The following is a 24,565-nucleotide window of genomic DNA, read 5'->3' on the forward strand; positions in this document are numbered from 1 at the left end:
TTACTCATGTTCTGTATCTATATTGTTTTGGCTAAAAATGTATTTTGGGTAGGGAATTTATTTGTCTTATTTATTTATTTTATATTAAGTCTAGAATAGTTGTCTGACACATAATAGACTTATTATGCTTACCAAATACTTGTTGAAAGAATCTTCCACATCTGTCCATCAAATACTCATCTTGGGAACACTGCATCTACCACATGGGAAACTGCAATAGTTTTCAGTGCCAGTTACAATTGATACTTTGAGAATGGATAGGTATTGCATAGCCTACTTCTACTCACCTCATCCAATACTTACTGAATACTTACTGTGTGCCAGACACCCTTCCGAGGATACAGATGAAAGAGAAAATCAAGGGCTGTGCTTGGATGTAACTTTCCTATATATAGTTGACTGAGATGTAGCAAAAACAATGAAATGAAACCTAAACAGAGGTGTTTCTACTTTAGATAGGCTGGCCAGGAAAAACCTTTTTGAAGAGATGACTTTTGAGCAAGGCTTAAACGATGAGAAAAATATTTCAACAATCTAGAGACGAGAATTGTAAGGAGAGAAAATAGCGTGTGTAAAAGCTCTGAGGAAAAATAAACTTGGTGAGTTCAAGGGACAGAAAGTCCAGTATGGCTAGAGCATGAGTATTTTCTCTTACAAGTAAATGCTGCTTCAGTTCCTATCTTTATACATAAAAATGTGTTCTACATACTTTAAAAATACATTTAGTAGTGGAACTGAGGGGTCAAAAACATATGCGTTTAAAATTTTGGTAGCTATGGTGTGGGGCTACTTTTATTTCTCATTTTTTCTCCCTAAACCTTTTCTTGCTTTCCCTGGCTCTGGGGAACTTGGGTTGTCTGGAGCTTGGTAGGGAGTGGCCTGTGATGTGAGACACAGTGAGTGAAAATAATTCTCTTTGTGAGAGAATGTGCCAGGAAATGTGAATGTTTGAAAGACATTTGTCTAATAAGAAGAAAATCCAGCAGTAGAAGATGTGCATATATTGTATATGTTGAGTTATGTAGTAAAATATTTGGTTCTCAGATATATAGTGCTCTCCTTTGGCCATTTAATGAAACCATTTCAATGCAGAAATTATCAACATTTCTCAATCTAGAAAACCCCAAATTTGACATTTTATAGAGTTATAGTTGGATATAAGGCAGCATTATAAATGATTTCTAATTTGACCCTTTTGGATTCAGTTTATACAAATTTTTAATTAAACTAAGGAGGCATTATGAAAAAAAATGTTATTAACCAAAGTAAGGCAAAAACAGTTTGCCATGTATGGAGGGAGATAGGAGGGTATCTCCTATTTAAAATAAGTTTTAAAAAATCCTGGTGGGGTTACATTAGGGAATGAAATCCTATTTTTAGATGCCTTTCTTTCAAAAAGGCATTGTTTAATTTTAAAGGATAAATGTTAGAATTACTTAGAATTTTTTAGGCAGATTAGAAATTTTAGACTGGTCAAAGAACAAGTTTTGTTTCATGAAGTGTTTTACTGCTGAGTAAACAAGGAGAGTCAAGTCACGTTTGAGAGCATAGAGATGTTTGCTTAACTTTTTTCAATCTACATTTTTGACAGGGTGAAAGTAGAAAATTTTGGCAGATATATTCAGATTCCAATGTATTTAAAGAGAGAAAGGGGTATGTGGTTTCTTTAATTTGTTATTTATTTTTCCTTCTTTCTATGTAATAAGGCTCACTTCTTTTGAGAATTAAAAACAACTTGAAGGAATGAGGTTAGGAATCTCTGATGGAGAAGATTTTAATTTCACAGATGCTGATATGGTATGTTCGGTCCATTATGGCAAAGATTTTATTTTTCTTTTTTAACATGGCTAATTTTTTCCAGAACAACTTAGAAACAAACTCTTCTTGCTAGATTTTATTTTGCTGTTTGGACCTGGCATATATATTAGTAACGATAAAGCAATTATATTTTATTTGTGATATAGTGAATTAGCATTTTGATTAAGCCTTGTTTATCTGGCGTCTATTGTAAAATCATCCCACTAGTTTTGACACGAATATGTAATTTTTAATTGAATCAAGTTCTTGATATCAAATCTTTAAGGTAAGTGTAAAGAAAGAAATTCAGTGTTTTATTAGTCTTAATCCTTTGTCCTAAAACAAGTAGATATGTAAAATATGTTTCATATTTACAAAAATCCTCTATTCCTATTACAATATGTAGATATATAAGTTATAATTATTTGAATCATTAGAACATCTAATTTTTGCTCGACAGTATGCAAATGTGCCATTAAATCTGTTTTTTAAGATTTTTCCAGTTTAATGTCTGAATCCAAATTCATAAAGAGTTGGAAAAATGAGATGTCTGAGCTATAGGATTCACAGGGATTTCACATGAAGCCTATTTAATCAGGATAACACTGTTATTAATATTCATAATGTCAGCTGGAACACAAATGACAGACTATGGGGCCTAAAAATTTTACTTGGTGAATGTATTAAAAGTAGCTTAAAAAATTAATGGAATTTAAGTAAAGTTGGTGAATATGAAAATCTTGTGTTAGCAGAAAAAAAATCTCTATTAGAACTTTCTTTAAGACCATTTTGCATTGATGTCTTTTGACAGATTTCATTGGTACTTAAAGAAGAAAGATGCATGAATGGTCATTTAAGAGGATTTAAACACATTGGCACTTTAATTTTTACATGAATAATAAGTACTTTCCAAAAGCAATTAACTTACAGTGTACAAGATATGAATTGAAAAATAAGACTGTGACATCAAGGGCAAAGCAAATGTGCTGTACATTTTAAACTTAGTGGCAAGACTTTTAATATTTTGTTTTACTTTATTTTTATAGTTTGCATAGGCTATGAGTTAGAATATGGTTATTTTAGTGCATCTGAATGCATAATAGAAAGGAATAATATTCTCTCCCTCCCCCCATTATGGGTAGTGTTAAACATTATCCTGTACAAGTTATCATTTGCATTTATTAGAGAATTAAAACATTTGTGTGCTATTGGTAATATTTGAGAATATGTTCAATTTTGCAGAAAGTCAAAGGGGTGAATTGTGAATAGGTTTAGTGCTATAAATACGTATGTGTTAACACAGACTTACTGACTACAGCATAACTTAAATGTATAATAAATAAGTTTCTGAATGTTTAGTGTAAGAAGTTTAATAACCATCGAGTAGTATACAAGTAAATTTGTTCCAAATGTTAGTCTAAGAAAGTAAAAAGTTGGGAATGGTTTAAGTAAAACTGGGGTGGATTTTATTTTATATACTACCTGCTACTCTATATGTCTTAAAATAACCTTGTAAATGACATTGTACCAGTGCTATAGTTTTTTTGTTATTGGAGTTCATTAAAAACAGTTAATTTTAGGCCATTATGTATAGTCACAATAATACTGAGTATTTTGTTTTACATTTCTCAGATTATTTTTATTACAGATTTTAGTACTTATAAAAGCATAATGTTGGTCATTATCTCTTAACAGTCCAGTTCCGATTTACCAGTGAGAGAATACAGGCACTGGCCTGGCAGTCCAAAAGGGTACTAGAAGTTTCACTTGCAATCTATCAATGTTATATATGAATGATTTACTTTCATTAGATTTATAGGAATTACCTGGTATGTTTTAAGACTCATATTCAGAGCTTGATGAGAAAAAGCATTAATTACTAGGGTGTGTAGAAATTATCACAGTAAGCCATAAATTTTAAAATTTTGTATAAGGAATGAAATGAAATAGATATGTGTATATATATATATATATATATATTTTTTTTTTTTTTTTCCTCAAGTGTCTTTTTAAGTTAGGTTTTGGGGGTTGGGGAGACTTGTTTTGTTTTTGGCTCTGAGATATTCGCTTATATGCCCAGGAGAGGGCAGCATTTTACTATGTCTGTCTCATAAAAGAATTAGCCCTGCTTAGACTGTCAGTGTTTCTTGTAATTACTCCCAGTATATTTGTTGCTTGCTTATGAATTAACTTGCATTTATGGAACTAAATCATTCCAATCATTTAATTACACCTGAGGAGCTGAACTATAATTGCTTGCTTCCAACTAGGATCTGATATGGCTTGAGCAGTATTAATTTGGTGTTTACTTTTCTGAGTGCTAAAAGCATTAAAATGATTGTGCAATGGGATTACATTTTACTAATTGCTGGCATTCATTAGCTGGGTAAATGATGAGGAAGAGTGACTGTATATTGCAGAGGGATAAAATTATGGTTTTAAATAGTATATTACTAAGCACATTAAGGCCTGTAAGACATGTTTTAAAATACTCCAGAGGTTATTAAAGACTGTATTTTCTACATGTCTTGCTATATGAATCTCTTATTAAAAGACTGCAATTATTATTAACCTTTTTGGGCAATATGGAGAGAAATGGCTTCATTGAGTGGAACATACTTCTTTGGTATTAATAACTTCCTATATTTTCAGCTAATCCAAAAGTAAATGAGGAACTTAGAAAAAGATTGCTAACTCCAGGTCAACATATTTAGAGAAAATTGGAAAAAGAGAAGCTTACTACAGCTTTATTTGAGGACTTTTAAAGAACGAAGAGTTCTAGCTGTGAGACAAATCTAATTTTGTTTTTTTTTTTAAAGCATGCAAAAAAAAAAACTTGCATAGCTTTTATCATGTTTATTATGAAAACAAGTTAAAAAATACCAATAATTCCACAAGTTAATGATAATCTTTTAAAAGAAATTAGAATAACATTTTAAAAGTACTTTTACAAGTATGAAATGTTCTATATGAAAATATACATTCAAAGCAATAAATTTGAAATTTTTGGTATAAAGTTTATAACAAATAAAGTAAAATTTTTATTTTTCTTAAATTGTTGAAGATATAGTTGAAAAAGACTTAAGTAAATTAAATGGTTCCCTAACCAAAGGAGCAAAGAATGTCTAGAAGCTTAACCTAAACTGTATTTACTAAAATACAAGTGTGAATGAAAAAAATTTTTTCTGAGAAAAAAAGATTTCATTTCACCTGTTAAAATACACAGTTAATTGTCCCATTATAAATGTTTTAGAAAATCATTTATCCTGTACATTCTCTGTTAAACAAAGGTAAGATTTAGGTGTGTTCTGATATATTGTTTTAAGTTTATTTATCTAGAGTTGGCTTTATTTTAGCCTCAAATCTTGGAGCAAAAACCAGAGACATTGCCAGAGCAAACAAGAACAGAAGTACAAATGGAGGACTGGTCAAAAGGTAAGGACTTTTAAGGTTTAATACCAAACCCCAGGTGTTGTGCTAGTTTAAGGCACTGAATGAAGTGTGTTTGTTCTAACCAATGTACTAGACAGAGGCAGACAAGCACACGTGTGTGCACACATACATATACACACATAAAGAGACTTGACATACTGAAAAAGAGACACAAAGAAAGACATGGAGAAAGAGACATGTACACACAGAGGAAAGGGACACAGAGGAAGAGCAATTGAGAGAAAAAGGAAAACAAACAGGGAGAGAGAAAGAAACATACATCTACACAAATTGATGGAGGAGACTGAGAGAATGACAGGAAGAGAAGTGCATGCAGAGAGGTACACTCAGAGAAAGGAGACACAGACACAGGAAGGGAGATAACTCACCCCAAAAGAGAAAGACACAGACACACATATGGAGGCACACACACACCCAGAAAGACACACATGCATAGATATAGATATACACAGAAAGACACACATACGGAGACTCAGAAACATGATGAGAAAGAGACAGAGACTTACAGCGAGAGAGAGACTGGGGAAAAGAAGACACACTAAGAGAGAGGGGGCCTAGGCAAACATGCAGACACACAGAGATGAGACAAAGTTAGAGACCTAGAAGATGTACACATATACAGTGAAAGATAGACGTACATGGAGAGGGAGACACACACGCACACAGAGAAACAGACTAAGACACGTACAGGCACAGATACACATGTACACATGCACACCAAAAGACACACCCAGAAAGAGACAATCATAGAGAAATGGAGTCAGAGGGGCCAGGGAGAGTCAGAGCCACAGAGACTTGCAGAGATGTATGAAGAAAGGAAGAAAAAGACACTTCAAAACAGACAGAGAGACATGAAAACAGAGGCAGAGACAAGGTGAGAAACAGAGAGAAAAAGATACACACAGATATGCAGAGACAGAGGGAGAAAACTGTCAGAGATGGAAACACAGTTTGAGAGACAGCCCGAGAGATGGCCTGAAAAAGACAGAAATGGTAGATGGATAGATGGAAGGATGGATTTAGGCAGGTAGAGCACATCTATCTATAGAGCAAGATAGAGCCATAAAGACAGAGGTTTAAAAAGTGTTAGGTTTTAATTGCAGTCTCTTACACTGTATTTGGATATAGTTGCAAATCTGGAATCCTTGGGAAGCAAATCAGTATTACATATAGTTGAAGACTCAAACCTTTATATTCATTCTTTTTATTTCCTCTAAATTGTATGATTTAAAAATAGAATTATTACCAAAACAGTGCATATGTCTCTCTTTTTTTTGATTTCTTCCTCCTTCAGCAGAGCTCTTTTTTCACCAGATTTCAACCACGCTGTTAACCTTTTTCAGAAGGCTAAAGGCCATTGTGCGGGACTGTTCTATTGTCAATGTACTAAATAAATTAATAGCTACGCATTTTTTGAGGTATAGAAAGATGCCATACTGAGTATACTTTCTTTTTATTTCTGCGTTCGTTTTTTTATTTCCACACTGTTCAGAAATTTTCTTGCAGTTTATGCCTACCATTAGCAACCTGTCTCTTCTAATTTGTGATTCTAGGCAACTTGTTAGGAGTTGAGAATCCAAGTAACTGATTGAATTGTATATGAAGGAATAGCAAGTAAAACCTGAGTGAGGTAGTTGAAAGTTTTTAATGCAAAGTTAATGGCTTTACTTTAGTGAATGGATTTTGTGACACTTTTGGTCTACTCTCTTTGTATTCAAGTTTGTGATAAGGATGTCTTAGTGTGAAGCTGCGAACTAATGTGTGATAACTGCTTTTATTCATTTATGCAAATAAGCAAGCAAACATTCTTCTTTTGAAGAATTCAGATCAATTTTACTCAATTTGTGTACAAAATAAGAAAAGAGGGAGTAAATAATGATGCCCCTATTGCTTGTGTTTCCTATTCAGAGGTCACATTGCTGTAAAAGCCTTGTTCAAATTATAGACAAAAGGATCTTTAAGGAGTCAAAGGAATTATTTTTAATTTATATAAAGAATAGGGGCTGTAGAGGAAATACTTCTCAGAAATGTAGAATAACCAGGAAAGATGTTAAAAAGAAGGGAGCTGCTGAAGCTCACTCTAGGACACATGGAAAGGAAGGTTTTAGGGCTAAAGACAATGATGCATAAATAGTTTGCAGGAGTCACAGACTGCAGTAGACATGACTGAAACATCATTAAGAAAATTTGCGTTTTTTAGGCATTTTTTGGACATTGGAAATAAGAATAAGACATTCCTTTGTATGAAGGGCCTATTAATGAAATTACTAAGAAATAAAGTTAAGCAGGTAAATGTAATATCTTTTGAGTTTTGTGATAACTGATATGTTTAAACAGTAAAATTTCTTATGTTTATCTCTTTGATATCAAGGTTCATGGGATTTATCATAAAGTACCAGTTGTTCAAATCTGTCTTACAGGAATGTTCATAGTCTGCCCTTGTAAATAGTGACTTTAAAGTTATTTTACTTATTTTTTAAAGGAATTGCATTAATTAAAAATTATTATTATACAAATATGCCGTTGCATCATCTTACAAGTTTCATTATAAAGAGTGCTGAAGTGGTTACTCTTTTCCTAGCTTTATTGTAGAAACATTGCTGAAATATTTGATGTCAAAGTGTTGATGAGGTAAATAATGTTAACAGTTAAAATGATATACATTTTTCTCTGTTTTTGTCATTAAAAAGCTGAGGTTGGTAGTTAGAATGAATGAAGACATCTACAAAATGTGTCCAGGTTTCTTTAGGTAGTTTAAAAACAACAACCCTAGGTTGATGGAAGCAATAGGTGAGTGAATAAATGTGCGTTGCCAAGCAAATATTGGTAACATCTGGTTTCTTAAAAAGTAAATGATGTTTTGTCCTTTCATGAAAGCTTTCTATTTTTGAGGGTTGTCTTTTTTCCCCTGCTTTTTAAGAAAAAAGATGGAATGTCATAATCAAAGGACATATGTAAAGTTAACCCTCAGAAAGAATCAGTTCTTATGTCATTGATTGCTTAGCCCTTTTTAGCATTTACTTATTATTTACTTAACTACATGAGAAAAAAGTTGTGGGGGTCAGAAATCTATTATAAGTAATTATTTGGAATAGTGTGATCAATTTCCTGATAGTCCTTAAATTTTGGTAGTTTTTATTAAATTAGCAGAAACATGGTTCATTTTTATAGTGCACAGGAATCCACCGGAAATAGTTTAAGAGTTATTTATGAATAAACATGTCTGCCATAAGTATACGTACCTACAATAATATAGGTAAAATGAGGTCTGGATGCCAGTTAAATTTAGAATATTGTGAAACTTATTTAAATATAGAACCTTTAGGGGTCAGTGTTCCCTAAGAAAGGTTAAAAAGGTGACTGCCTACCCAGATTAAACATTGTCTGCTTTATTTTAAATATTTCTTACCAATTGAGGGTAAGAAATGATAAGAATCATACAGCTTAAAGAAGCTTTAGACAAAAACCTTTCAATTGTATGAGTTTCTTTAATATTATCTTTAGGTTTATTATTTTAGGAAATTGTATTTAATATGTTTTATACACAGAGTAGTTAATTTCACTTATATTATCTCAATTTAGATGTGAATCATATGTTTTTAGACTATTTTCTTTTAAGCATAAAAAGTGAACATGATTCTAAATCATTATACTTGCTTGAAACTTGAGGTGAAAAACCACTTCTAGAACTGCTTACGCTAATAGATTTCTTACATGTTGCAATTTATTTTAGGCTAGTAGATATTTTTTAAAATCTTATCTTGCCGATTTAAGTAAAAAGCAACTGTCCTCTTTATTTCTAGCAATTATATTTTGTTACCATGATTTTTGTGGTTTTTCTATTAAATAAAATAAATAACAAAGACTAAAACCTAGCAAAAGATAACTTTTAAGTGGTTTGTTAGTTTCTTCTTGAGTCAGAATACTGTTTATTTTTGCTTGGCATTTGGAATCTATGTGCCACCAACAACCTCTTTTATTGTTACTTCATTTATCTTTCTCTCTTTTCACCCAGTATTTATTCTTTTTAATTTTTGCCCACTTATTGTTCTGTAATTGAATTACATCTAAAACTACTGCATGATTTGCAAGCATTTTATAAGAGTAGACATCTTTAGAAACACTATGGAGAAACAACTGGGATGCTTTAAATGTCTTTGATCATTATGGCCAAGATGATAGAATCTCATATCATTTTCATAAACTATTTTATTTTAAAGCAGAAGAGAAGGAAATGTCAAGTTGCCTAGAATGGATATCCATTTCTACTAGGAAGATAGCTGCTAGAAAAAAATTATTCCTTAGACATTACGATTAGACACTCCTTGAAATTCAAGAGCATTTTGAAAATATCTACATAATTAAACATTCTGTCTTGAATTACAGGACTTGAATAGTATTTAATAATTGGCTTTCTAGGAAGTAATGGTATATTTTCTCTGAGTGAGTAACGCAACTTGTTTTTGTTTATTAATTTTATTTTTATTTGTTTAAACTTAAAGGTAGATTCCACTGGAGAATCAATGCATTTAATAATTTTAATAAAATGTTATAGTAGAAAAAAACATAGGTTTGAACCTAAGTAGACCTGGGTTTTTCAATCTTCCACTTACTCTACCTACCTGGACTTGGGTGCAAGTTTCATAATTATTTTTAAGCCAGAGTTTTATTGTGTGTGGAATTGGGAGCTAATTCCTTCAGGACAGTTTTGAAGATTAGGGATTGTGTATGTAAAAGCCCTACTACATACCTGAAACTGGAAATGAGTTTATTTAATATGGATTTCATGTACAGGAGTAATTATTTTCAATAGTCTCCTGGTGATAATGGTCTTTACAGATGCTTAAAAAATATTGTTGACATATTCTACAGGGCCTAGGTAAGTGGTAGAGGTTGTTGTCATTGTTTTTCCATCCAGCTGTGAAAGGCAGATCCATAAGAAAAAGTTTCAAAGTATTAAGAAGCATAAGTAACAGTGTTTCAAATGGTTATTATTAGTTTTATAGAAAGTTCATTCTCTTCAAATATAATATTCACAATATCGTTAGAAACTTGATTTTTTTCAAAGTAGTATAGCTTATATTTAGTATATTTTTGTATTTGATAGGATGGAATGTAGAATCAATGATGTTCATTTAGGGTAAAGTTAATTTTATCCGCATTGAAATCCCAATTGCATAAAAATCTTCAGACTAGTGACATCACACGAATGTGCCTTTTCCTTTTGGCAAGTGTGAATTTAAGAATGCTTTTTTAATTTTCCATATGCCATAGAAGGGTTTAAAAAAGAGCATGTTGAGTTCTGATTGAATTTACTATTTATCTCCGTAGGACCTAACTTAATAGAGTACTGGTAGTTTCTCACACACGACCATCCAGAATATTTGAGAGAGTGATTTTGGAACTACTGGCAGTGGGCCAACAGGACTGATTTCATTTCCAGAGGAAATGCTAAGGCTATTCTTAAAAGCATGATTGAGGTTATACTCTTTCAGAAAAAAATTAATTTTTCTTCTTTTAAATAAATTTTCAAAAATAAATGGGATTCTGGGTGTCTTCATATTTTTAAGTTTGATTTGAATGATTCTATCACTACTCTTGGTCTCATTAGAAAAATGGAATGAAAAAGCAAAAAATGTTTATAAGGGCATCTTAGCTTTCTGACTGGCTATTAAGTTTGTATAAACTGTGTTTTGAGATTCATCATTTCTGCTATGAGTAATTCGCATTTGTGAATTTATGCCATAAATTTTTTTTTTTTTACTTTTTGTGACAGTTTTTTAAATAGACTTTTATTTTGTAGAGCAGTTTTAGATTCACAGCAAAATTGAGCGAAAAGTAGAGTTCCCATTATACCCCTTTTCCCTAACCCCACATAAACACAACCGCCCCAGTATCAGCACACTCCACTGCACTGGTACATTTGCTACAAATGAGGAACCCAGCCTTAAATTCTCATAAGGGAAACATTTGTGAGCTAATAGGAGTCTTTTTTTTATTTCTTTTGTTTGTTTTTACTACATTTAGAGTGTTTGAAATCAGTTTAGGCTATACTCCTCATGTGGAATTCCTACTACACTTTTGGTCCTTTCATTTGTAAAATGACACTAAGAAGAATAAGAATGAAAAATAGTCAATTTCTTTTTTAAAAAAGACTATTCCTATTTCTATACTATTGGTATGATCCTCTCTTTTTACAGCTTGTGACTATTTCTTGGATTTAAGGAAATGCAACTCTACTTTTAATAAGCAAACTCTTTCATATTTATTTGTGGCCATGCAAATATGAATTTTTTTTGCAATAGAAAAAACTACTTGAATTTTTCAAGTTTTTTGCTTTGTTTTAAATTCTCCATTCTTAAGATTCTGAGCTCTTTGATAAAAGTTCTCATTCATTTCTGGTTATGGCCCTTTCATGCCAGAGCACTTCCTGAAACGCATACGTATGACACAAATCTTAATATACTATTATTGAATCTTTAATTTTCTAAAAATTAGAATTTCAGTGTATCATATTTAAGATGGCTGTTGTGGTCTCCATAGTGGCTATATTTGTCACCTTTTGTGTGATTGCTATGAAGTCCTGAGTGTGCATTGACATTTTGTTGATTTTGTAGATCTGAATCAATATACATGGTGTATAGACTGAATTTATGGCCATTTACACAGTTGGTTCAGGTTGACTGGCTGTTTGTAGAGCAGGACTATTGTGACTACATTTACTACATTTACTCACTATTTTTGGTTATAAATAAATCTGGTAGTTGAATCAAAAAAATTGGGGTTCAGTACATGTATGTATGTTTGTTTTAATCAAACAACCTATCATGTAGGACATTATTATCTTTTGGGGAGAAGTTTCAGATACAGGTTTTCTTTGTGTTTTGTGTTTAGTATTCCTGTGTTTTTCTTGGGGAATGAAAAAGCAAATTTGGAACAAATCAGGCTACAAAATTTTGAAATTGTGCTGACAAGATAATAAGAAAAATAATTATTTTAGAAAATCCTATTTTGACTTTCATTTTTATTGTTTGAGTGATTTTAGTCACTGTTGAAACTCTTTGGCACTTTAAAATCAGAATGCTAGTAGATGAAAAGGTAAAAGTAATAAGTTCATGTTGATAAAATTATACTTGTATAGATATTGAATATGTTAGTTTTTGCTAATTAAACATTTTTTAAATTAAAAACTAAATTCTCCTTTTTAATAGTTTCACTGGCTGGACTTAAGGTTAATTTGATGTAATCTAAAACATAGTAATGTTCTCTGATTTTGAGCATTATAACTATAGAAATATAATCAAAGTTAAACACAAGATACGTTTATTTTCTTTTTAAAGTAATTCCTGGGCTTTTAGGGAGTCATTTTAACCCCTCTGTTCAAAATTTTCAGATTAATATTGATTCCTAACAGATTAGGATAGGTAGGGTTTATTTAACATTAGTTTCCTTGAACCAGCAACATGTATTGGTGGAAGTGTGATAGGAATGACAGAAGGATTCAGGCTTGTGTATAAATTCTAACTTCTGGCATATGGAGTGTAGAGTATCCTTTCCACAGATTAATGTAAGCATAAAGAACTTACAATTCAAAAGAATTCCTATTTTAAGTTTTTGAATCTTCATCAAGAAACCAAATGTTGCAGAATTTGGAGTCACAGAAACCTTTTATTCAATTGCTTTTAAGAGTTTAAGGTTAAAAGAAGGAATGATTTCAGTTCAGCAAATCTGATTTTTTCCTTTCAGAAACCTTCATTGCCTATATTTTATAATCAACCAGTATATTTTAAGACCAGGACAAGGCTGCATTAGTTCAGGTAAGAAGAACAAAGACAAAACAAAAATTTTCATTAAAAAAGAAGTCCTTGATCTCTTGAGAATGCAGTAGAGACTAGCATCAGAGACTTCCTCTGCATTTTTAATAGGCCATTGGTCTCTAATGTGTCCTATATTGGTTCTTTATTATCTTTTTCTTTTTCAGAAGTCCTTGCTTCTCCTCAAAGTCATTTGAAATGAATATGTTATACTTTTTTTTTTTTTTTTTTTTTACTTTTCTGAGGCTTTTTTTGCCCCAAGTGTTTAATGCTTTTTTTTAAAAGTTAAAAAATGGTAACTCTGACAAGGAGCTGATGATGCTATGGTGCAGCTGAGTATAGGCACTAGTATAGTACTCATAGTTGATTAATGAAATGGGAGTCCCTACCTTTTCCTTTTATGCTTTTGTTTTTTTTCCTCTGAAGAAACAAATGGTGAATTTGAATAAAACACACATCATTTGCATAGAAAGTTATGTAATGATGCCATATAGAGTATAATGATTTCCTAAAACCTTGTATTTAAAGTAACCTGAATTACAATAAGAGATAAACAGAATATTTACCCATCCCTTATGAGCTGCTGCTGATATGTAAATTTATTCTTCTACTTTGCACAAATATACTTTTGAGCTACTGCTTAAACACTTTGAGGTCCTTAGTCAAACAGTTTTAATGATGCCTCCAATATTATGAAAGTGTGACATTTGATGAATGTCTCATATAGTTTTGATATCTAGGCACATGTCAACAAAAAAAATTGAACATTGGTTTGTCATGCAACACCTAGATAATTTATAATTTTACTGTTTATATCCATCTTGACATTTTTTATCTGCCGAAGGCAGGTTTCATTTGGAATCTTAATCTGAGATTTATTTGGTGGATCTGGAAATCATAGCTAGGGTTCCCACAGGAAATGGTCCATCTACCAACAGATTAAAAGGCAGTCCTGCAGTTGTTAGGGGAGCTCTGCATTTAACACACATGCATACTCATTCAGTCAGCACTGGGGAGAAAAATTAAAGTAGTAACCCAGGTTTAGGAACAATGTAGCTAAAAAGTCCCATATTTGCTGAATGACAAAGGGTTATATAGCAGCATTTCATTTTATTATTCGTGCTTGAATTTCTTGTTTGCTCTGTTGAGTCTGCTGACGAATACTAATAAACGCCTGCAACAATCCAGACGAGAGATGCCTGGCAACAAAGCTATGCGGTGGACCTCCCTGATCTTCTCCAGTTCACAACCTGACCTTTTGAAAAATTGGCTGGGCTAAGCTGCAGAATTTGGGTGTAATGGTTATTGTTAACTCCAGCTTTAGGATTTATTAATTTATGTGATCAAGACTTACCTATACTTCAAAGTTTCAAAAGACCAAGCACAATCATCCATCCATTAGAACTAACATTGCATTTCAGTGATTTCCACTTAGTATCTGGCTGGTGATTCTTCTGTTTTCCAAATCTAAAAATGTTCTTGAATAAAATGCAAGGCACATATAAAGAAAATCAAGGTTTTTTTTCTCTTTACAGTTGTTACTAGGGAAGTTACCTTCCATAAATGATTTATGTAATTGTTGAATTCATGGACACTTGGTATGTGTTCATACTTAACAAACAAAAAAATACGTAATTGTGAAACCTATTTTACTTGAAGTGATAGAAATTTAAGATATACCTAGTTCTTTTGTATTTTAATTACTTTATGTAAATTATTCTCAAACAGGAAAATTTGAGAAGGTTGAAAAGGTTAGAAATGTATAGTAAGTAGCCAAATAATTCATATCATTAGGGAAAAAAAAGAATAGGGATTACTGTTGTGCTGGTTATTCAAATTTTAGGATAGTTTTCATAATCATTTTAACCTAAATAATATTTGTAATGGTTTAACTAGGGTGATATAATTTTAACAGAGCTTTAATTTGCATGATATGTTCCTAAGTTAATTGAGTAAGCTTTAGGCAATTACACTGTTACACTGTGTTCGTGGCCTTCATATGGTGAAAGATGTTAACAGAAGCTGAAACGTAATAAAGCTTAGTTCTTACACAGGAATCTGTGTTGAATGAACATCGATGTGTTCATGACTATTTCAAACTTGATGAAACAAACAAAAACCTCTAAAAATTTGATGTGGTATCACCATTTTAGAGGCTTTTAAAATAATAAAACAAAATTTAAGTAAAGTGATTTACATGACTAACCAGTGGATAATTTGAATAGGGTACACTAAGCCGTTGAATTGTCTTAATGGAAGATGAAATAACCTCACCATGTCTTTTTGACATGTTTATCTAGAGATACAGCTACGTATGGGAATGTAAAGGATATAGTTTATTTTGAATTCATGTCCAAATGAATAAATTATGTGGTGTTGACAGGTTTCATGATTTTCCAGCTTTATAAACCTTTATGAAGTCTTATTTCAAAATTTTATAGCTATATCTAGGCTCTCCTCCATCACATGTCTGTGACCTCCCTTCAGTATATGTAATACACCTTATTATAATCACATAAAACTCTGTATTTGTATTTTCACCCTAACAGCCAATGGCTACATGTGGTTGTAGACATTTGAAATGTGAGCCATGAGAATACAGAAGATGAGAGTTATAGGAGTTTTTTATTCTTCTTACAACTATTCAAGCCAAAAAGTAAATTGAAAAACCCCTGAGAGAGTGTATGGTATCCAGGTAACAAGTTTGCATTTTTTAAGCCAAGGATCCAAAAGTTTCCTAATTTCCTAAATTAGAATTTCTGAAGGATAAGTACTTGTGATCTGTTAGCTGTGATCCTGATCATCTCTGATATCATGTGCCAATATACTAGTGTTCCAGTTACAGAAACATGCTATTTAAAGTTTTCTCATTTTCCTACCATGGGGTTGAATTTACAGAAATATACTCTTAATTTTCTTTTTATGAGATTGAATTTTCTTTCAGAATCTTTCCCTAAATTTTGACATTCTATTGCTTTTGTAATTTATTAGTTTTATAATCTGATACAAACTATTAAACCATTATATATTAACTACAAGTTTTAACCTTGTTAATATTTTCTCTTTATTGTATGTTTTTCAGTGAATAAGGTAGCATTTTATTTATTTTCCACGTTCATGTCTTCTGATACTTTAGTAAGAAATTTTTTTATTATATTTTATTTACTTATTGCATTTTAATAAGAAAATCTCTTGCTTTTAGGAAAGCAGATATTTGCAGATAACAATAGCTAATATTTATTGAGTGTGTATTCTGTGCTAACAGTTTTCCAAGAGATTATATAAATTAAATAATTTCATTCTCAAAACAACTTTTTGAGGTAGGTGCTATTATTATGTTCTTTTTATTGAGAGGGAAATTGATGAGAGGTTTACTAATTTGGTAGAGGTCATACAGCTATGTGTGGAACCAGAATTCAGACTCTGCAGTCTGTCTTCAGAGCCCATGCACTGTGGTTTTGCTTGAAAATTCTAGGCAAACCGGTATTCTACGTGGAAGGTCTAAACTTTCCTCTTGTATACACTCATATTAAGTGGAACCACTACAATATGGCAGAAGTTTCTGATGTCTTTCTTTTATATTTGGGTGGAGAAAAGCCATTATGTATCTATGTGGAAAACTAACACCCACAAACACATAAAAGGAAGTGAACAGTTGTAAATATTAAATAAAGGAAATAAGTATTTGCACACACATACAGATAGATAGATGATCTACATGTAACTTAGTTAAGGAGTTGGTACAAGTTATTAGGAGCCACTAGCTGATACTATGTTGAAACTAATGTTTATTTAGAAAAATTATTAACTATTGAAAAAAGACATCTTTTGTTTAAAATGTGGGACTATAGTAATTCCATTATCAAATAAAATTTATGCTAATTTAATAGCAAAAAAATGTGATAGCATTTTGATGGTTTTACATAATGTGGTGATAGACAATATACAAAAGAAAGAAGCAATAAATGTGAGGTCTTTGTTCTATATTTATAAAATTTATGCTATAATTATATAACCTTTCCCAAAATAAGTATAAATAATCTTTCCCAAAAAAAGAAAAGATAGAGTTTAAGGAACTGGTGACCAATTATGATAGCAAGTGTCAGAGAGCACATTAACAGATACTTCCTTTATGGTTCATTTTTGTGCCCCTAAGTAGCACCTGCATCCAAGGAGCAAGAGATCCATTTATTTGAATGTACTTGCCAGCAGTACTTCTATTCCTCTTTCTCATTTCTGCCACTGAGCTCTCAGGTAGCTGAGATGTTGCTATTCTTGTAACCCTTGTAGGATCCCTAGGGACAGTTCTAGCTCAGCCACTCTGAAGAAACAGCTCTGTAAACAGTATTGACCCCCAAGGGGACCATCAAATCCATTTACACAGATACCAGTTGTCACAAACTCTTTACAAAGCCAGACAGAACAGAATTTCCCAGCCTCTAAGAAACCCTATTTGATTCTAGCCACCTCACTTACGTATCGTGCTTGTGAAAAAAGTTATTTTTGGTTATGAGTCAAGATTTCTTGGATAGCTTCTATTTAACTGAGTGTATTATACATTAATGTTTAATTGTCTGGAGAATTGAACTCAAAGGGGATCCTAAAGCTTTCTTTCCTGGGTTAGGAAATATTATAAGTACTGTTAATATTCTAGACCAAGGAATGGAGAATTTAATAGCAACATTAACACTGACATAGTTGACAATATGGATACTTCCAGAAGTAGAGAACGTATTCAATCATGGAAATGCTCCATTGGAAACAGTATGAAAGTCACTAGAGAGATACAGGGCCTTCAAAATATATAATGTACTTAGCCTTGGGCACATGCATTAGGAGTCTAAAAAAGTGTTTACTAAATCCACCCCCTTTGCCCAGATGAATAAACTGTCTCTAGCAATAGCAGTAGGTGGCGTCTGAGGAATACCAAGTAATAGTCTTCCGTAGCATCGTTTTCAAATGATCACAGGGTAAGTTTTCATGACAAGTGATAGTATTAGCTAGTAATAGCAAAAATTGGAAAATATTTTTGGTTTGAAGTGATCAAATTGTTATGTCCAAATAATACAGTGTGCCCACAAGAGAGCAAACAAATAAAGATATTGATGGTCATCATAAAAATTTTTCCTATTGTTTGAGGAAAGAAAGTTAGATTTCATAGATGTATGAAGAGATTGATAATTTGTTCCCCAAGTTCATATGGAGAAATAAATTTTAATGTATTAATTCTGTTAGTCATAATGATGGAATAATTAACAATGATAATGATTCAACACTGAAGCAAATTACTAAAGAAAGTTATAGAGTTTCCTTTTCAAACCATTTGAGAGAGATGGAGAAGAATCAGAATAGTTTTAGTTTTAGCTTTCATCTGCCTAAAGATGAGTTTGAATCAGAAATGAATACGCTGTTCCTTTAAACACTTATCTTTCTAAATGAATAGTGTACAAAACAGACCCATAACTTCACTTTTTGTGGCATTTTATTGACTTACATGTTTATATCTCTAAAGCAATTCTTTTTCAAGTGATGTGGCAATACAGCATCTCAACTAGAGCTTTTAGTAGCTTCGTCCTGTTATCACTTCGTAAAAACTTTTTTTCCTGGGCTGGAGAGTTTAGGAAAATAGTTGAAGACTGAATTAGAGTCACTCAATGCTATCATCTTCTCTTGGTTAGAAAAAGTACTAAGTGAGAAACTGAATTTAAGGTGAGTTTTGAATAAGATAAAGAAAATTTGGCAAAATGCAGTATGATAGAGCAGTATCTTACAATTTGATTTGAAAAGTCAAAGTGCATCATGCCTGAAACTTACTCTCAGATGTTTCAGAAAAAATTAACTATTTGTAGATAGACAGACCTAGAGAGAATGAATAATAAAGCAAACATGGTAAAATGTTAACATTTGGGGAATCTGGATGAAGGATTTGTAGGAATTCTTTGTACTACTTTTGCAACTTTTTTTTTAATAAGACTGGAATTATTTCAAAATAAAAAGGTAGCAAGAAATAACTGTTATCTACCATATGTCAGCTTTCTAATCTGTCTCTGTCTTCTTTAGTATTTTTACGCAGTCAGTGAAGTCTTTTGCATTTGGCTTTCATTTCTCCTCTCCATTTCTTGCCATTTTGCTGAATGACTTCAGTGTCTTGAAAGGTGGCACTCTCAGTTCCCTGATACCTTGATTTCCTCCTCTCCAGGTACCTTTATCATCAATCTATTTAATCAACCCATTCCCAGACCTACCACATCTTGGAATTTGTCTTTACAGTGTTACTCATTTTACAAGTTTTCACTCTTCCACTATATAAAAACATCTTTGTGTTTTTCCTAAAGCTATTCCTTCTACTCTGTACTCATTCTTACTCTTCTTGTTCTCTTATTCTTAAAATCTGTCAACTTTCTCTTTTTTTTCTTTTAATGTGTATGCTTTATTGTAAATACATGTATACTTTTTTTCCTTTTTTCAGTTTTATTAGGTAGAATTATTACAGTTTGACTGCACATACACATTATATTACATGTAAATACATATATACAGTATACTGCACTTTTTTTGGTTTACATATATATACTAATTATTGTTTCTAAGAACAGATTAGATCTTTAGCTTTTCAAACTTACATAGTTATAAAAGGAATACAGCCAACAACAAAATAAGAATCAACAGAATGCAGTAATCCAGTCATAAAGGGCAGTCACCTTTCTCTTTAATTCACCTAACTCAAACCATTTGACAGTTCATTACTTTGCATATTCCTACTTGTCCTGTTTTGAAACAAATGGCTTTTGGAATCTTCCCAAAGTCTTTTAGTTGAGCATCAAGATATCTAGCATATTTTGTACGTGGCCTCTGTAGCCCAAACATTCTTAGTACATTGTATTCAAATAATTAGATCAGTTTGTCTCATTGTAGCGAAGAGTCCTTGAGGGGAGTCTATTTCTTACTCATCTTTGTTTTCCCAATACTTACCACAGGACATATCACACTGCAGCTTTTCCATGGATTATTATTAAATTAATGAATAAATAAATAAATTGAGGGGAGTCAAGCTTTCTGACATAGAGTAATGCAGTATGGCAGAGTAGAAGAGTATTGAGAACATTCAGAGGATTTATGCAATATATTTGCTAAAATAGTTGGTCAAAAAAAAAAGGCAGGAAGGAAGGAAAATTTTATAAATCAGCTTTGTTTACTCTAAAGTAAAATTAAATTTTTGGTAAAATAGTATGGATAGTCTGATCTGCAGAGAAGTTTCCAAATATCTGATGAACAGTTTCAGTTAGGAATCTAAAAGCTTTTACTACAGAGCAAGATTAGAAACATCCAGAGAGAGTCAGAGCCAAATCACACAGTATCAGTTCTTCAAAAATATGTATTATTCATGGGGAGCTGGGGGCTCTTTCTAGCTGGCAATGCTCCTTGGCTTATCCTTTTACCTTTTGAAGAATCTTTGTACCTCACTAATTGGAGAATAGTGTAGGACCTAATAGTTTACTTCTGATATGCCCTTGGAGACAATTTTTGTTATTTTGATATTTTCAGTAATTTTTATAATTTTCTTTCATTTGAATTACTTATGAAGTTACATGTTAGTAGTAAAAAAAAGCATGGTCTGTTAATGATACAGTGGTATTCCTTACTGTCCACTTATAAAGTTTTATAATACCTCATTCAGATCTGGGGGTACTAATACCAGCCTATTCTAGAAAAGTAGCAAAATGAACATCTAACGCAAACCAAGTAAGTGTTTTGAAATATCAAGAACCAACAAATAATCTTCAGATACTTAAAATTGTTAGTTTAAATCAAAACAGAATATAGTGAAAGTTCATAGATACATCATAGTATGTAATTATGGTAGCACATTCTCCTGGATTATCCCCTCAAACAAGGTGAAATTGAGAGTAATTGACCAAAAATGAGTTGTTTCTGATATAGCATTCAGCCACCAATAAGATAACGTTCAGGACCGGGAGTTGACAACTGGCTATACCTAATTTCAGCATGTATATAAGCAAAGAATTTCTCCTTAAAGAGTAAATACTTTGTGAGAGGTACCTTATTTATAAGTGCCCCTATTTCGTTTTTATTCTAAAACTACTTTTCTTCTGCCTCAAAAGGATTTTATGTTTGGCAGGTTAAAGGAGTTGCCAACAAGCAGGTGAGATTCACCTGCTTTTTAAAGTTGAAGAACTATTTCTATTGGAAATAATAAAGTACTAGTTAGAATCAGTATTTGTGCCTGTTGATTTGATTTATTGGTTAAAGAATTTGTTTTGTGTACTTGTGTGTGTGTCTTTTCTCCCCAAAATTTCACTATAACATCAGATATACACTATTTCTTTGAAATACCTATTATTTACTAGTTATAGCTTAAAATAATTAATTTTTATGAAATAGACATTATAAAATAGATTTTCTAATGTATAGTATACAGCTGATAACAGGGAAGTTAGAAATAATTCTCCTTGTATCATTTCCATTTTAATGTGATGATGATGATTACAAAAATAACTAACATTTATTGGCATGCCAGACACTCAGCCAGGTACTTTGCATTCATTAATTCAATTAATCCTCACAACAACTCAAGTAAGTACAATTATATTTCGATTTTATAAAGAAGAATCTGTAGCATGGATGGGTAAAGTAACTTGCCGAAAGTCTCAGGCAGTCTGATACCAGAATTCCATTCACATTATCTCTTCACTATAATCAATTAACTTACTGCATCCTATTTTTCAAAATCAAGAAAAGAAAAGTAATGTAGAAAATAATACCTCTAAATCAGTGGGTCCTAGCCTTGATTGTATGCTGGAATCGTGATCACACCCAGAGATTTTGATTTAATTAGTATAAAGTGTTGCCTGGGCTTTAGGATTTTTAGAAATTCCCCAGCCAATCTGCAGTTAAAACCACTGTCTTAAATGCCCTCAGACTGTGGAAATGGAAATATTAGTGGTAAAATCACACTGTACATGCTTGTCTGATTACAATAGAAGATTAGTAAGTACATGTTTAAAGCTATGAGAGGACTTATTTTCAGGAAAAGACTCATTTGACTGATTTAATATGTATCTATGGCATTTCATAGTTACCATGTTTTTCTTTTGTTTTAAATGCAGGCATAGCCCATAGTTATCTTGAACAAGAAACTACAGGGAGAAATATAAGTACACAGCCAGAGGAGCAACTGACTGTAAATTCTAAGGGAAGCATGCATCAGAAATCCAGTGAATTAGTTAATGAAGCTACAAATGAGGACACAGAACTGCCAGAACAGAGATTGAGGAATTTTCAGCTCATCAGTCCTCATCCAGGTGATGAGACAGTTTACTGCACTACAGAAAAATCCAAGTGAGTGCTCGCAGCCTTAGATTTAGAAAGTAAGAATTGGGAGAACTCTTTCTTCCTTCCTCCTCTCTGTTTCTCTTTTTCTTCTTTTTGATGTGGCCTAAATTTGACTGTCATTAGCATATTAGAATTTGGGGAATCTACCAGAGTTTTATGTTTTCATTACATTGATATCATGTGTCTCGATCACTGTGTGAAAAGGCACAAGGTGAGTTTGAATGAAGGCCATGAGGTTTTATATTTTCTTGAATATTATTTTATGTGACCTTTCATTTGGGATCTCGAAATAACTGTTAATTGATGTAAATGGAATATTATTCATCAGAGCCAAAAACTGGCAGTTCAATGACAAAATAAGCCCAAAGATATGTTTTGGTTTTGGTTAGCACTGTTCTTCATTTAAATGAATTTGAATGCTTTTAGAAGGGCCTTCCACTCTCCCATTTGCCTTCCTTAATTATTTTACATTCTCCGGCTTCTCCCCATTCCCTGTACCTACCTGTCTCATGAAGGGATTTAAATTTGTGACACCTGTGACTTTTACTTGTGAGCGTAAGGTACTTTGATAATCAGTTATGTACTATACAGCTAAATTTAAAGATTTTCAATGATTAATATATTTATTAAATTATATTGAAGTATAAATATTATATTTTCAGTCCAGATAAAATCATATTTTATAGAATACTATTTTAACAGTTTTACGTAGGAATTGCTACTTCTGTTTACTTAAAAATTATTTAGTGGATATGTTAATGAACATGTAATGAAGTAGATATATTAATATGTTCCTATTTCTTAGCAATCAGTTATGTTCTTACCAGAGTGCAGACTGGAGTACATTTTTAGAGGGTAGGAATGAAGAGGTGATAAGCATTTTGTAACCACATGGAAAAAGTAAATAGTAGAGATTGAGTCAAAGCCATCTCTTTTCTTGTCCTTTCCTTTATAGTACTTGATGACAAGTCAATATTGTCCTCAAATTGCACATACATGGTCAAAACTTTTTTTTGCTTACCCTTAAATGTTACAGGACTAGGTTTTCATTTTTGATGTGTTTTGAATTTAATAATGAAACTATGATGTTCTGTCACTTATAATGAAAAAAAAATTTATTGTTCCCATTTTCTGAAAAGTGAGAAATGTATCTAAACTCCTGATCAAAAGTGCAGCTTGATTTAATATTTACAACCCCTTTAAATCTGAATTCTTTAAATATACTGAACCATGAGTCTCTATAGACATTACTAAATGCTTTTCACAGATTTAGCTTTCTCAGTTGATAGATTAGCACCTCTGTGAAATTGTAATATTTATTCTTTTTCATCCATGGTATTTTCTTAACAGTGAATACAGAGAAATTTTGAATTAAGTAACTTTATACATTTATTGTTACAATTAAATTTATTTCCTCCATTTGAAGTGTAAAATGTAGAGACCTTGTATAGTAGAAATTATATATATACATATTTTAATAGTTTTCTTTATTACAGAATTATGGAACATAAAAGTAATGATTTGCATTATGAATACATGATTCCTCATGAAGTTACTTCAGACTTAAATAAAGAGAAGACAATAGCATTTCTTCTAAAAGAATTGGACGTTCTCAAAGCAAGCAATAAAAAGGTACAATATAGAAAGTCTGATAAATATACGGAAGTGGGCCAGTTAGCTCAGTTGGTGAGAGTGTGGTGCTGATAATTGTACAGTATGCTTTTAGCTGTTGACCTTCCAAGTTTGCTTTGTCAACCATCATAATTCAGTTTTATTGTGTACTTTAATCCTTTAGCAGTAGCTTTATGCTGTTGCCATACCATTCCATCAGGATATGATTGAGTTGAGACATGAGCTATGAAAAGCAATTTCTTGGTTTCCTGCCTTGCTGGCTTGTGATACCATTTCCTTTTTCATAGATCTATAGTACCTTGCAGAGGTACCTTTAAAAAAAGATTCATTCAGTATTATAGACAGTGAGAAATATAATGCGTTGGTTTCATGCTACTTTCTTAACTTTTTTCCTTTTTTGTTAGTATTTGTGCCCTGTATTTCACCTCACTAATAATATGTAATTAAACTTTAAAGTAGCAAGGCTTGGCAATATTGTCATTTACCTTGTGTTATTTTTTGCTGCTGTATTTTGT

At 32.0% G+C, this 24,565-nt stretch overlaps 1 protein-coding gene across 4 annotated transcripts in view; it reads left to right on the forward strand.

Moving 5' to 3' along the window:
- MIPOL1 (mirror-image polydactyly 1) overlaps positions 1-24,565 on the forward strand; it is a 251,386-nt gene that overhangs the window by 44,111 nt on the left and 182,710 nt on the right. For 2 of the 4 annotated variants that reach the window (XM_031453612.2, XM_031453613.2), the window contains exons 2-4: positions 5,154-5,232; positions 22,193-22,424; positions 23,915-24,050. In XM_031453612.2, the coding sequence (XP_031309472.1) occupies positions 5,214-5,232; positions 22,193-22,424; positions 23,915-24,050 (387 nt within the window). In that variant the 5' untranslated portion in view covers positions 5,154-5,213. Of the gene's footprint in view, positions 1-17; positions 600-1,591; positions 1,654-5,153; positions 5,233-12,996; positions 13,068-22,192; positions 22,425-23,914; positions 24,051-24,565 lie in introns of those variants that run through there. The other 2 variants (XM_031453611.2, XM_031453615.2) reach the window with 2 other exon arrangements.

This window comes from Camelus dromedarius, chromosome 5, assembly GCF_036321535.1.
Source record: "Camelus dromedarius isolate mCamDro1 chromosome 5, mCamDro1.pat, whole genome shotgun sequence".
Lineage (NCBI taxonomy): Eukaryota > Metazoa > Chordata > Mammalia > Artiodactyla > Camelidae > Camelus > Camelus dromedarius.